Here is a 15,169-nt window from a genome sequence, read left to right as displayed (position 1 = left end):
AAGGAAGAAAACTATCATCAGCATAACTGTCAGTTAACCTTCAAGGCTAACTTTGAAAGAAGCTGTGAAGTGATAAAAGTGAATCGCAGGGATTCCTACTTAGTGAGGCTTTGTAGACTGTCATTACCATGCACTACTATATTCATGGATTATAATTTAGACCTATAGCAGGAACTTCACTCTTCAGAAGCCATCTCTAGTATGTATGCACGCTTCTCTGATACCCTTTGAACAGCAGTAATAGTTACCCTTCAATAGATGAAGGTTGGATTCCTCCAGCAGCTTGATGTCTATTTTTGGTTTCCCCTCTAAAAGCAGATGGTTCTGAGTGAGAGCCTCCTCTTATGTTTGCTGCTATAAGCCATGAAAGCAACAGATGGTTGCTAATACAGAGATCACAAACCCAGAGTCATCAAGTTGCAGTTTTTCTCCAGAGTGCTGCAAGTTTTATGTTTTTTCAAAACTTCCCATGATACAAAATTATCCAAGTAGACTTTCCCCTTCTCTTTATTAGATTGCATTATTATCACGATTGAAGATTTTAAATTAAAGTCCTCTTTCTGCTGCAATATTGACTGTTTTTATGTGCCAGGAGATGCAAGGTAATGAGAGCCAGATTAGGGTATAATCACTGTGGGTGTGAGCTTAGGAGTCATGGGAGCGCATGAGAATTACGTCTTTAAACTGATGATTCTAGCTCTCAAAACTGTCCTGATAAATGGAAAGTGAGAACCGGATATGTTTAATTTAGTCTGAATCAACAGAAAGCTTGAAGCAATGGTTCTGAGACACACAAACTTCCTTATGTGTCTCACAGCATGAACTGCAAGACTCTTCTGGGAAGCTCCCCAGTACCACCCCAGCATAGGCCTCTGGGTGTGGCAGGAAGAGAAGGGTGCACTGGGTTGCTTTCCTGTCTTACCAGGGTACAGGGAGGGAACTGCTGATAAATACCCCTTCTCCTTGTAAGGCTGATGCCACTCCAGAGGAGGAGGAGAGCCAATCTTTTACTTTTTCTGTAAGTGGGAGTAGGGGCAGTTGCCACCACTGTTTCAACATGGGGATGCAGCCAGGATTCTGGTGCAGTTTGGGTCACGTATTGACTGAATCTAGCCGTCTGAAGTTGTTCCAAAGAAGCACTGCTTACTGCAGGCCTAAAGGGCTGTTCAGGGGAACATTAGAGTTTAAAATCTATAATAAAATAAGGCTTTTAATATGTAGAATGTACTAATAATAGCATGCTCCCTTCTTTAGTGCCATTGCTCATAGGGTCTCACAGGTTTGTGACCCCCTGTGAGGCATTCTGATTTTACAGGACAAACTGAAGGACAGAGATTAGCCTCTAACTGCCTAGAGTTCAGTGACTAGTAATGTTTTCTGGCAGGAGGCTAGAATCATCCAGAATGGGGTCTGAGATGGGCCCAGCTGCTTCTCAGCAGACCTACCTCCAACCCCTGCACTGAAGCCCAGAGTGCACTGCTGCAGCACCCTGCCCCTGAATGCCACTGAAGCCATGGCTCTGCAGGCTGGATACAAAAGCTCTGTTGGTCAGATCCAGCTTGCAGGCTGTAGGCTGTCAGCCGTGGCCTAGTTAGTCAGTGAATGAGCCGGAAAAAGTTTTCCTGTCTTTCAGCCTTCTTCTTTCAAGCAGCAAACCATGCTTCCAACTTCATAGACTCCCATCTCACATTTGTGAAATCAAGCAAAATACTAATTTAGAATCAATTTTACGTGGTATTAACAGAACTCGCCTGAAGTGCACCAGTGTTTAGTCTGGCCTGACATTTGAAATAACTACATGTGCTGCAGAACTGCAGGAGAGTCCCTTGCATTACACATCCAAAAGCTTCCTGATACTTTGCCTTTGGGAAAATAAAGGAAGGGCTGGAAAAAGAAAAAAACCATCCAGTTTGGGATGTGTTGGAACAAATCTATCTAGGTATCCAAAATGTGAGTGCAGTGAAAAGAAAAATTACTTACCAGCAACTGAAGCTCTTTGAATCATGTTCCACATATTCTTATTTACTATGGGCTTGCATACACATCAAGCACTTGAGCTCAGAGTGTTTGCTTATCTTAGCAGTATTCATGTATGTGCTCCTGTGCCATACCTGCTGCATATGTATTGCATCAATGGCACAAGTGCTGTGCACTACTCTCTCTACAGTATCCTTTCACAGATCCTAGCATTTCAGGGACTCTGAGGAAGAGGGGAAGAATGGTGGGATGTTAAGTATGCATACAGACAACTCGTATTGAATAACTTCGTTACTGCCAAGTATGTTTCTCGTTTTCCTTCAAGTATCTACCCATACTCACAATCCATTGCAGGTGGCTCCAAAGCAGTCCTGGAGGCAGGTATTACAGTCCTCTATGAACAGTAACAGGACAGCTTTGCAAAATGCATTGCCCACTCTGGAAGCTTTCACTATTGTATAATGTTTGGTGAGGGAGTGTATGAGATTTCTGGTGACTGCTTTGCAGATGGCTGGAATCAGACTGTGAGTCTGGGCTAGGTCCTTGCCTGGAGCAGAGGTCTAGGACTTCCTGTTGTCATCTGAGGTGCAAAAATAAATTTTTGAATGGCTTCTGTCTATGAAAACAAAGAACAAAGTCTCTGATCTCCCATTCATGATGTAGAAAGAAGGGCTGGCTGAGGTTTGACTAAAGACCTGGGATATGCAGTACCAAGAGGTGTATCTGGAGATTGATGGACCAGTTCTTGCTTGTTTTATTGGTGACAGTTGAGAGGAACAAAAAAGGAGGACCTCTTCTGAAAATGTTGGCTGAATTTTTCCAAGTGGCAGAGGATGTGTCAGGGTCTCCAGTCAGGCCAGGGCAGGCCAGGCTGAGTTCTTGAGCTTCCACACCTGACCTTGGTCCTGGACTAATGGAGCTGTCCCATTCTCTGTAACTAGATTGGCTGCGGGGAGTGGCACTCAGCCCTTCCAAGCACATCTGCAGCCTCAGGCTGCAGGCATGCCTTAGCAACAGCCTCAGTCTGCTCTGGCAAGCCTTGCATTTGCAGCTCTCTGGTTCTCCTGGCTCCTGACTTGGCCCTGATCCTGGATCTTCCCTGGAACTTGGTACTGGCTCTCTGATTTTCCTGACTCAGCTTTGGCTTTTCCCTGACCTTGCATTCGGATCTTCCCTGCAACTCAGCACCTGGCTCTCTGGTTCTCCTGGCTTCTGACTTTGGCTTGCACTCCGGACTACATCTGTTGGATCTCCCTGTCAGCTCTCCTGAAGCCTGGTCCCATGTTTCCCACTCCACTGATCCAGACCCTGAACCTGTACCCCCACCTAACTGAACTTCTGGTTGCCCTTCAGGGTTTACCTGCGAGCCCAGCCATCTATGTCTCAGCCGAATCCTTATAGCACATGCCCAGTATGAGAACAGTTACAAACAGGGTGTTTTCCTGGAGAAGAGGTGGGTTGTAACCAGGTCTTGGCTGACATCAAGCTGAACAGTGAGGTTACTCAATGCAGTGAAATAAGGCAGCATCACAAGGGATGTCAGGACTGCAGATGATTTGGAGTGGTTAAAGAATACTGAGGTGGACCAGCTAGTGCTATGGCCAAATTCCTTGGAGCTGGGGTAGAAGACTGTGCCAGAGTTGGACAGTGCTGGAAGGGAAGGTGAGAAATCTTTTGGTCACCTCTTTTCCTGTTTTCCAGATACCTAAATAGTCGATTCTCTAGAACTAGGTGTTAGGGCTGAGACTTTGGTGCTACAGCGTTTCTGAACTTTGGTGGCTTCCACATGGGACCATGAAATCTTAGAAACAGAGGAGCAAGCAGAGGGCAACAAACATTTTTGCCCTGAATGTCCTAAATGAGGATTTTCCCTTGACTTGACTTATCTCTGGGCCTGTGGTCATTGGAGCATTTCTCTGGCACTAATGCCGAGAATAGACTCGAGGGAACTTGAGCTCCTGCCTGTACCCAGCCAAATGTTGCACTGTGAGGTCTGAGGCTGACACCCTAGACTAACCTCAGAGGTAACCCTGGAGACTAGCTATACAGTCTTTCCAGAATCAGGAAGTGAACAGTTTGCTTATAACATACGTGCCAAGGGTTTAAGCTTCCTCTGAGGAACAGAAGCATATACAATGCCCATCCATAGCAGTCATTGACCCAGGAAGGGTATATCATGAAAGCAGGAGACCTGGGGGAAGCCATCATGATGGTTGGGAGTATGGCCTTGTTAGAACAAAGGAAAAAGTGAAATCTCACTTTGGAGATGGAAGCTATGTGGTACAGACAAGGGAAGCCGCAGGCTTTGCTGAAACATACTGGAGACCAAAATAACAATATGAAACCTAAAAAAGAGTAAAATTTAAATAACTTAGAAACAGAAAGAAAAAATAAGGTAGAAAAAAAATCAGGTTTCAATAAGCCTCTGTAGGCCAAGTGCACAGAATGAAATAAACCTCTGTAGGCCAATATCCACGTGCGATATCAGTGTATAAACTCTGGCACATTGTGCTGGAGTTTATTGCTCCTGGGGACTGTGTTCACACATGCACCCAGGGCCACAATATGTTAAGCTAGGTTGGAGCCGCTCCAGCTAGCAGGGGGCCCAGGGGCCCAGCCTGCCATTGCTCCAACCCAGCTCAATGTGTTGCTTGGTTTTCCCAGAACGAATTAAGAGAGTTAAGCGGGGGTTGCCTATACACATCTCATGTAGATGCACCCAGTCTGGAACAGACTGTAGAAGTTCTGTTTCCAGCCGACCCAGTGGAGGGGAACTGAAGAGAAGCAAGCCCAATACCACCTTTTTTGCCTGTGGCGCGAACCAGGCTGAATGTGTGCTGTATTGAGTTACTATGGTAAAAATGTCTTCCAGCTTGGGTGCTTGAAGCACTTGCATATCCATGATAGAATATGCATGTGAAGAAAGTAGAATGTACAGGCACTTGAAGAAGAACTCTGTGCCTCAGTGCCCAAAAACATGGTAAAACAACATTTCAAAGATGTGCATATTACCACACTGCCATGAAGAATAGGGTACCAGATCCAAATAAGAGTTATGAAAGCCAGGGAAAATTTACATGTGACTGCAGTAGATTTAAAGCAGTGAGAGTGAAAGTTTAAATATAGAAGAATGAAAAAAATACCTGCTTATAGCTGAGAAGGTGAGGCAAACAGTTACCAGTAGTTCCTTATTATTAGGGCTGTGCGAAACAGCATCGTTCTGCTTCGACTTCCATTTTGATGGAACAATGCTTTGTTTTGAGTTTTGTTTCCTTTTGAAATCAGTGTTCCGTTTTGTTTTGTTGAAAATGTTTCACTGTTTTGATGCTGTTTCGCCGTTTCATCCGTAGGGTGTAATGGGGAATCATAAAATGTGGCTTGCAGGCAGATCGGGGCTTACTCGCACCCCCAGGGAGAGCTGTGACGGCTGTGCCAGAGTCCTCCCAGGGGTGCGTGCCCCTGATCTGCCTGCCATTTCAAGTTCCCTTGTTTTGTTGTGAAGCTGTTTTGAAGGTTTTTATTTTGTTTCAATTTCACTGTTTCGAGCTCGAAACACTGGCTGAAATTTCACACAGACCTAGCCTGTTTCTCCTTTTGCATGTGGTTGCTTTAGCAGATGACAAAATTATTTTCTTTAGAAGCCTGTGGTAGATTAGAGAATGAGATACCTCCCCTATTCTTCAAATTTCAGGCAATTGTTTTGTGTTGTATTGGTCCTTAGTCACTTTCTTTCTGATCATACCAATGTTCTTAAAATATTCTGGTCAAGTTCTTCAAATATTTTTAATGCCTAAATATATACCCATTGCCCCTCCCCTAAACTGGAATGAAAGTTTAATTGATGCACAGTGTGTGCATGCCTGTGTGCATGGACACACACACTCACACACCCACTCCAACTGGAATTTATATTGACTATTCACTAATATAATTAGATTTTGCTACTGATTTAATTTTGGAATAAAAGTTTCTTTCATATATACTGATGGATTCAAATAATAAATTATGGAGTGGCACACTTAAGATTCTTAACTACTCAGTCTCAGTGTTGAATTAGGTGTTACTAGATTAAAATATATATATATTCCCAAAAGGGTTTAAATCCCCAGTGTTAGCAGTATTAGGAGTACTAATGTAGACTGGTCACTAGATGCTGGTAACATTTTAAATAATCTTATCTTAATGAGTAGATATGGTGAACACTGTATGAAAAATAACAGCAGCTTCCTGTCCATCTACACTAGGGCTAGGGATATAAATACCAGTTAAGTACCCATTTAAACTCCCCCAATGTTATTGGTGAAACAGTTAACTGATAACATGCACCTACCAGGGACCTGGCCCTTCCTGTTCTCATTTGTTCTCCAAGTGGCAGCAGTGGGCTGGGAAGCCCCCTTACCTGCTGCTGCTGCAGGCGCACGGGTGACCAGGGCTGCAAGCCGCTGCACCAGGGTCTGCAGAACCCCAGCCTGGTTCATTGCCAGCAGCAGGTACATGATGGTGAGGAAGCCACAAGGGGCCTGATCCTTCTTGTGGTGGCACAGTCCCGGGCACTTCCCCACTGTCTGCCCCAAGGTATGAGTGCATCCCCTGCTGGCAATGAGCTGGGCGAGGGCTCTGCGGGTCCTGGTGCAGGTGCTTGTGGCCTCCTTGCTGCGAGCAGCCTGTGCTGTGTGGCCTGCCCCAAGCCTGGGTTGGCTGTGGCAGATGGCCAGAAGGCTGCAGGCAGCTGCACCAGAGTCTACCAAGCCCTGGACTGGCTCATTGCCGGCAGTGGATGCACGTGTACCTCGACAGATGGTGGGGAAGAGGTTGGTGCTGTGGACAGGCCCTTCACAGTTCCCCTGCTTCCCCACCATGCTATGTACTACTCCCCTGTCCCCCTCCCCTCCTCCTTGCTTCTTACTCCGTCCTTCCTTTTTTCTCTCCCTCCTGCCTGCTGTCTTCAGGGGCACCACCACACTGCTTCCCTTCCTCTCCTTGCCTGCCAGACTGCTCCCCGCCCCACACTAAATGAAAACCGGTAAGGTATTGCCAGTTATCAATATGTGAACAGTTAAATGTTTAAACATTTATCACCTCACATCCGTAACTAGGGCTGCACATTTTACAGAAATTGCTGGAACTGAATCAATGTTAGTAACAGTAGGACAGCTTTTGAACAAATTTATTTAGCATAGACAAAAATCCAATGTGAGATACACGGCAACATTTATGTTTGCTTCTAGTGGAGTACTGTGTATATGTATATATAGAACCAAATTCCCTGTTGATAAAAATAGGCAGAACTCTGTTGAAGTCAATGGAGCCAATAACATGTACATCAGCAGGCCATTTGGCTGTGATGCATAAAATATCCCAGTAGGCTGTACTTGCCTGTAGTTAACATCTTAATTATGTACGATGAAGTGACACATGCAGGGCTCTCAGTTGTAGAAGACACAGGGAATATAGCTGCAGCTATATAAATAGGTAGAAGGAGAGAAGAGGAGTTTATCTGTACAGGCTGCTAAGGGAGCAATACCAATGCTGACTCCCAAACACCACTATCCAGTGCTTCAGAAGGAAGGCTTTGTACCAAGATGCAACTAAATGGTAAAAGAATAGATGTCAAATAAGATGCAGAAAATTCATTTGAACTTTTATGCACCCTGCAAGTTTTCCAACAAAGTATGTAAAACACTTTTGAAAGCAAAAATCATTAGCACTCATTGGGTGTAAATAGAAATATATCATTTAAGCATACTGAGGCATTTTAAGGTTACTGTAGCAATAGTATTTTTCTTTGTGATAGCATTTTCTCCATACTTTCTCACTAACATTAAGTGCTACATTTAATTATCTTGTTTAGAAACATTCTTGTCTTTTGTTGAATGTAACTTCTTGACAAAGTGACAAAGCTGAAGTGTCATTGTAAATTAGCATTTTTTTAAAATAGAGGTTTCAGCAGTAGCACAGAATTTGTAGTACTGAATCTGAGACTGACTAACCTGTTCTAGTTATATGCTAACTTCAAGATCTTAGGACTCCAGGGACCAGTCTAATTTATAGTTGGGAAGTTTCTTTTGGGATCTTGATCTCCACCCAGAAAATTTGGTTGCTTCCCTTAGCAGGCTCTAACTACTGTCAGTACTGAAGATAGATAGAAAAATATATGCATAAAAGATTGCATATGTATAGTTTGAAGAGATAACATTGACTTGTAAAACCCCATTTCTGCTTCATATTGTTGCACACACAAAGTTAGTTAACAACTACAGTTATTAGAACTGAAAGAAGTTAGCAAAAATAGCCTCTGTATGTTCACTGTTTGCTTGCAGCATTTGGCAATGTTTTGTGTGTAGCTAGTTTTACTGTGCTTGTGCATATACAGTTACACAAGAAACTTTTACCCATATAATGAGCAAGAGGAGAACAGAAAAATCCCTCATCTGTTTTTAAGCAAAACATATCTTGGGGCATTCTCTTTAAATGATGATCTATCAGAAATCGAAGGGATTTAAAAAAATTAGCCAGTTTAAGAAAAACAAGGCAAGTTGACAGTGCCTTTTTTCCCTCCTATACTTGTATTTTTAAACTTCTGGTGCTTGGTTCCCCCCTCCCCCCCCCCCCCCCCCCCCCAGCACACTGAGACCTGAGGTCTGCACATTTTTTACACATGTGCATGTTAATTTTTCATGCAATCATTTACTGCTGATATACTGGGAGGGACTGAGGTGCCTGCTAAAATCAGGGACTTTATACGAGTATATGTACTAAATACAGGTCTGATTTGTGCTCCCAGACATGTGCACACAAAGATGAACAAGTAGAGCTGTTTAAAAATCAGTTCTTGAATCTTAATTTTTTTAGCTGACCAGAAGACATGGCAACTCAATCATCTATGTAATATTTATAGTCAAATAGCACTTTGAATCCTCAGCCACTGTAAAAATAAATAGTAAATGATAATCTGTGCCCCAAAGAGTTTGCAGTCTAGAAGACAAGATGAAACAGGTGGATAAGTGGGTCTATGGGGAGGTAACTAATAATAGGATGTTTTAGCACAGGCTAGCTGTGGGCACAAGTCCTAGCCAACTGATTGCAGTTACTTGGTTACTATCGAAGTGATTCATTCTTTTAAAAAGAGATTGATCTATATACCTCTGTAATGTGGATCAGTAATATTGAAGAAGTCGCAGAGAATTCAGAAATATTTTATTCGGCAATCATGTATAAATTAGCCAAATTGTAAAGTAACAGAAAAGATGATCTCACTACTCCAGCAGGCTGGTTACATCCCACCATACTAGGAATGTGGCTAAACAGTTGTCTTGAACATGTACCTGGTTAATGGATCCCACACAAAGCTTTAGTTGTGTTTTCAACAACATTCTTCTCAATACATCCACGCGCCCCACCGTGTTTGTGAGTCATCCTCCAAGCTGCCTAAGCATTTGTACCAGTTACCTCTGGGAAGCTGTGGGGAACTGTCTCCATCTGCATTATTGGGGGCAGAGTGGTTGGAAGACATGGTAGGCTTGCCCAACATGTGGCCCACCAAGCCATTTTCTGTGGCCCGCGGTGCTGCGATAGGAACCTCTTGTCCCTCCCCCAGCCCCTCAGCAGCTTCCTAATGGTTGCTGAAGGGCTGAGGAAGGGACAAGGCTCCCGCACGCACTGTTAGCTTGACGTTGCCAACGCGGTGCTGCTCCTCCCCTCCCCCCTCATTTCACTGTGTCCCTTCCTTGCTCCACCCCTCCCTTCCTCATTTGCATGCCAGCTCCTCCCTTCCCCACATTGCAGGGTTTCCATTCCTAGCCCTGCCCCTCTCTTCCTCATTTGCATGCCGGCCCTGCCCTGCGCGGGTCCCCACCGGCTGTGTGGGCTGGAGCAGGTCACAGTGCAGTGGGCAGGCGGGTGCAGATGCTGACGCAGAGGGATGCTCCTGCCGGCCCACTGGGTGATAAAAAGTTCATGATCCGGCCCCATATTCAAAAAGGTTGGACACCCCTGACATAGGGAAAGCATTACATGGACAATGCACCCTGGGATATTGTAATGTCCAGGCAGCTAGGTTGCATGAGTACGAAGTACACAGATGTGCTTAGTGGATTCTCTCTACATGACAACATTACTGTAGAACCAGTAACAGGAAGAAAACTGTCAGCCTAGGTCACTAAACAGTTGGGGGCTTTGGACAGGGGGTTGGACTAGATGACCTCCTGAGGTCCCTTCCAACCCCTAAATTTCTGTGATTCTGTGACAGTGGCTAGTATGAGTGAAGTGTCTGCATCCCTTCACTGTTCATTTCCAGACTTCCGTTATTTTGAGGGAGGCAGAGTTAGTAAAATAATTAGCCAGATGAAATGATCATTTTTTTGGAACTCCACTGATACTTGCTTTCAACCATAGCTACTTGCTAAATCAAGAAAGTCAGTATGACCATGGATGTACTCTCTGGCAATGTTCCGGTTGCTAGGGAAACTATAACTGAATTTTCTAACTTTCAGTTCAACCATAGTGTCAAATAGCATTGGTCTTGTTTCATGTACTGAATAAACAATTCTAATATTTGTGGGTTTTAATTAAGATGGGAACCAACTTTAAGCAGGCTGTGGTTGGTTTTGCTTTGGTAGCATCAGAGAGACAGCGTGAGGAAGGAGTCTTTCCTACTCTTTATGCCCCCTAGCTCACAACTGTAATCCCCAGCACAGACACCCTGAGGCTAGCGATACTGGAGGGCCTTATGCTTTCCAGTGTCTCCCAGCAGAACAGGCTTGCAGAGATGGAGGCAAAGAACAACTTAGCAGAGTGTAGCAGCAAGGACACTCTGCAGCACACTCCTAGAAGCAGTGTGACTATTTTACAGCAAGCATAATGTATATGGCAGGCTCTTCTGCTAAAACACCTAAATACTTGCCTAGTATGCCCAGTGAGTTTTAATGCTGTGGCTATTAAAAAATATTATTCAAGTTGCTTATCTATCCACACTGAAGATTCTGCCAAAAGAGCAGTAACGTATTTTAGATGCTTTCCTTTCCTCCAAGAAAGTTAATACGCTTTAATGCCAAGTCCCTTGTGCTCGGTTGGAGCACTGAGGTGCAGCAGAGTATGGATAAGAAATTTCTTTCTCCTCCCATTACACCTGCTTTGCAGGACAGAATTATTAGCAGTAGGACAGATTTGTTTGCTGGCATTTTACAATGCTAAAGGAGGGCTCAGCTACCATTCTCAGCTGAGCTCCACAAGGGACCATTCTCTCATAGTAGTACTATGAATTACCCTAGTCTGCCTCACCCATTTTGCTTTGCACAGACTGGATGACTTTGGAATTAGGACATCTCTGCTTTATTTCCTCTCTGCATGCAAAGGCAAATTAAATTCCACCCCCATGCCCCACCCTTCCCAAGTTTAACTCTTCACATATACTTTATTGTACAGATAAGAATGTAACAACAGGAATTAACACTGCCAGGGTTTTCTACTTGCATTCATATATACATTTGTTTCCTGTGTGTGGCATTTGATCTAATAGCTGCATTAACTAATACAGTGTACTTCTAAAACAGCTAAGTGAACTAAGGTTGCTTAAACAAACTTGCCTATTTATGAGATAGCTAAGCACAGACCTTGAATATAATTGTGACAATAAACAAATTATGAGTGACAGTTCAATATTGTAGATAACAAAATCTTTCTTCCTTAGGAAGACTATGATCGTCTGAGACCTTTATCTTATCCTATGACCGATGTCTTCCTTATCTGCTTCTCAGTAGTAAATCCTGCCTCATTTCAAAATGTGAAGGAGGAGTGGGTACCGGAGCTAAAGGAGTATGCACCTAATGTACCCTTTTTATTAGTTGGAACTCAGGTATGTCTGGTTTTATTTTGTTTTATTTAAATGACCCAATTCACTTAATGGCACCCTTTGGGACCAATTGTCCTATGTCAGGATTCAAATAAGTCTTCCTTTGGACTTCGCTTCAGGAATGTTACTGACACGCAGTAACAGGAAAGTAGGTTTGTTGTGTTCTGGGTACTCTGCTAAGTTGACTTTATTCTGCTAAAAAGAAAATGCATCGTGTTCCTCAAGCGAGTGGGGCTCTTGAGCAGGTGCCTAAACTTGCATGCATTATTCTTGTCACTGGAAGTATCGACACAAAATGTTTACTGTAGAGCTGCCTAATTAGCTTCGCAGTAAAACATTACCATCTACATGCACAGTGTTATTAGGAATGAGTAATCTAATTAACTCTGCCATGGGACAGTACTTGTGAGAACAAGTACTATCCTGCAACAACACGTGTGTAGACTGAGGGGGCTGGCTGGCGTATAAGGGTGCTTCAGTGTGGGGACTGTCTGCCTGCCAGCTAGCCCTGCACTAGAGCACCCTTATGCCCCAGCAAGCCCCTCTGCAGCACGCTGAGCTGGGTCACAGCAACCCTGGGCTGTCAGGCTGACACCCCAGGTCTTCTGTCTGTCGGGGCTGCTCTAACCTGGCTCAATGTGCTGTGGTCCTAGGTGCACATTCAAACGGCGTGCCTGGGAGCAATAAACTCTGAAACAATATGCATGTGTAGACATGCCCACTGATATCAACAGGACTACTACTGTGAGTAAAACTACTTCTTGTCAGTAAGCACTTTAGAGTTGTACTGCAGAAGAGTACTGCACATTCCTGACACAGCTTTATTGAACAGCTAACAATCATGTTCAGTGCTCAATGAAGTTAATGAAAGAACTTGCACTGATTTAGGCTATGAACAGAAGTGGCTCAGTCTTGTGTGTACTAAGTTGATCCCACTTCTGGGCTAGGGACATATTACACACAAACCAGTATAAGTGACTGGAAACTGGTTTAAACCTGTAACAGAACAGAAGTTCAGTGCACATAAACTACTTTCAAAATGGTTGAAACCTGTTTAAGATAAGCCTGGATGACTTAGCTTATTTAGGTTAAGCCAATCTATTGAACTTTTGTCCCAGATTCCCTCCTGACTCAAATTAACTCAGTCCCCCAGGATTCCAGGATGCTTTGCACCTCCCCCACAAACTCCACTTCACAGGGTAAGCGGATGAATTGTGGGCTGGAATTGAGAAACTGGAAGAAGGTAGGCAAGTTATTTATTATTCAGGAAGGTAGGGGCCTGACCTTAAGTTTCAAAGGGCTTTTGGATCACACTCTAGGAAAAACATCTAGGGTTTGGGTTATAACATGACTTCTGTTTTAATAAAATCAAAATGAACGAGGGTCTTCTGCTTACTGACTGATGGTATGTGAGCCCACTGATTTTTTTCATTTTAAAATAATGTAATTATACCATATTACCACAATCTTTCCTACTAGATTGATCTTCGTGATGATCCAAAAACTATAGCAAGATTGAATGATATGAAAGAGAAGCCTGTATCTCTGGAGCAAGGACAAAAGTTAGCAAAAGAGGTAAGCCAGAAATATATATTTTTTAAAAATCACATTCCTAATCATTTTACTCTAGATCGCATTTTTCTTCCTCCTTATTTGGTAATTCTGCTGTCTAAACAGATGGTTTTTTCTAAAGTCAGTGTTAAATATGGCTAACAAGTGGGCATGCTTAAAAGTATTTTCCTGTTAATAATAGTGTAAATCCCTTTAGTATGAAAGTCAATAAAAGCTATACCAACATGAGTCACAGATAATTAAAACGTTAAAAGTACCTTTAAGCAATTAATCATTACAAAGTGCTCTATGGCTTTTTTTTTAATATCAGGTGCATGCTGTGTCCCCATGGCACTTCTATTTATAGTTCATTTCTGTTTTCAGAAATTAATCTATAAATTGGCCATGCAGTTCTTCCTGCCAGTTATGTTGCTTATCTGAAGTACTTGAAGACCCTTAAAAAAGTTGCTTTTACTGTGCTTCTTTCAGAAGCAGAATTGAATTAAATGAATTCCAAAAGTGTTTTCCAAAGAAAAAAGAAAGGAATAATTTGCTTACAGAAAGGAGAGTATATTGGGATGATTTTCTAAGTCAAAGACAAGACTTGGGGTGCTTCTACCGAAACAAAAATCTAAAGGACTAATGGAGCAGAATTAACAGACCTGAATATCTGAATGATGGAGCTATTAAACATATTTATTTTTCTTGACAGATAGGAGCCTGCTGCTATGTGGAGTGTTCAGCTTTAACACAGAAAGGACTGAAGAGTGTCTTTGATGAGGCTATTATAGCCATTTTAACTCCAAAGAAACACACAGTGAAAAAAAGAATAGGATCACGATGCATAAACTGCTGTTTGATCACGTGAGATACAGCTGACAATGGCCAGGTCTACTGTGAAATTCTATCAGAAACTCAAATAATACAGCGCATAAGTACACATAAAACTTGTTACAGGTCATAGAACAGTTTGAAAGCTAAAATTAGGAATCTGGTTCCTGAAATCGGTGAGATAATTCAGAAGAATAAAAACAAAACAAAACAAAAAAATCAACAAAACCGTAGTAAGAAGCAGCCACCATCTGTTACAAATATTTTATTCAGACTGGAAGGTACAGTCTCTCAGGGGTTATATAGTTTAGAGTAAGCAACAACTGCATCATGTTGCAACAGCATATAAACAATGCCATAAGTAGAGATGCTTGGCCCAAAACACTTCAAAAGGATTTGGATATTCTTCTGCTTTGATCATGTGAAAACTTCTGCACAGTCTGTATGGAATCTGCACAAAGAAATACCTTCTCTCTCTCTTTGCTCCAGTTATCTGCTTTTGTATGTAAGCTGCTTCCGGTTCCAATATATCCACAGAGGTGCAATAATGAGACCAGCCACATAGCCAAAGGTAGCTCCGAGGGAACATGAAATGGGCCATACCTGAGGGGAAACATGATAAAAAACAGGGAAAAAAAGGAAATGGTGGTGTTGTTTTATGTACTTCATGAGCACAAGTTTTTGGCGTAATCAAAATATTGTAAGGCGGTACAACCTCCTTCTATTTTAAAGCTTGACATGCTTTCCTAAAGAATGCCAAACATAACAAAATCATACGTGCATTTATCATGAACACTAAATATTGTACAGTTTTTAATTATTATGCATTAAAATGTAACCAGGCTTCTGGCTATTGCAGATTTAGTTTGAGATCTGACAAAACTGTGTGAGAAACTTGTTAAGTATTTATATTTACATTATGTTTCAGTCCAGATTTATTGGAAAAAAATTATATTCTCC

General features: G+C 42.6%; 2 protein-coding genes across 2 annotated transcripts in view; one reads left to right on the top strand and one right to left on the bottom strand.

Moving 5' to 3' along the window:
• Window positions 1–15,151, top strand: part of RHOQ (ras homolog family member Q) — a 28,251-nt gene extending 13,100 nt beyond the window's left edge. The window contains exons 3-5 of the mRNA XM_019549363.1: window positions 11,666–11,830; window positions 13,307–13,402; window positions 14,091–15,151. Of these exons, the coding sequence (XP_019404908.1) occupies window positions 11,666–11,830; window positions 13,307–13,402; window positions 14,091–14,246 (417 nt within the window). The 3' untranslated portion in view covers window positions 14,247–15,151. The remainder of the gene's footprint in view (window positions 1–11,665; window positions 11,831–13,306; window positions 13,403–14,090) is intronic.
• PIGF (phosphatidylinositol glycan anchor biosynthesis class F) overlaps window positions 14,460–15,169 on the bottom strand; it is a 47,792-nt gene continuing 47,082 nt past the window's right edge. Inside the window, exon 6 of the mRNA XM_019549360.1 lies at window positions 14,460–14,812. Within this exon, the coding sequence (XP_019404905.1) occupies window positions 14,699–14,812 (114 nt within the window). The 3' untranslated portion in view covers window positions 14,460–14,698. The remainder of the gene's footprint in view (window positions 14,813–15,169) is intronic.

The sequence above is a fragment of the Crocodylus porosus genome, unplaced genomic scaffold (genome assembly GCF_001723895.1).
Source record: "Crocodylus porosus isolate Cpor-Errol unplaced genomic scaffold, CroPor_comp1, whole genome shotgun sequence".
Taxonomy (NCBI): Eukaryota; Metazoa; Chordata; order Crocodylia; family Crocodylidae; genus Crocodylus; species Crocodylus porosus.
Note: the sequence above shows the minus strand (reverse complement) of the source record. Positions and strands in the feature narration are given on the sequence as shown.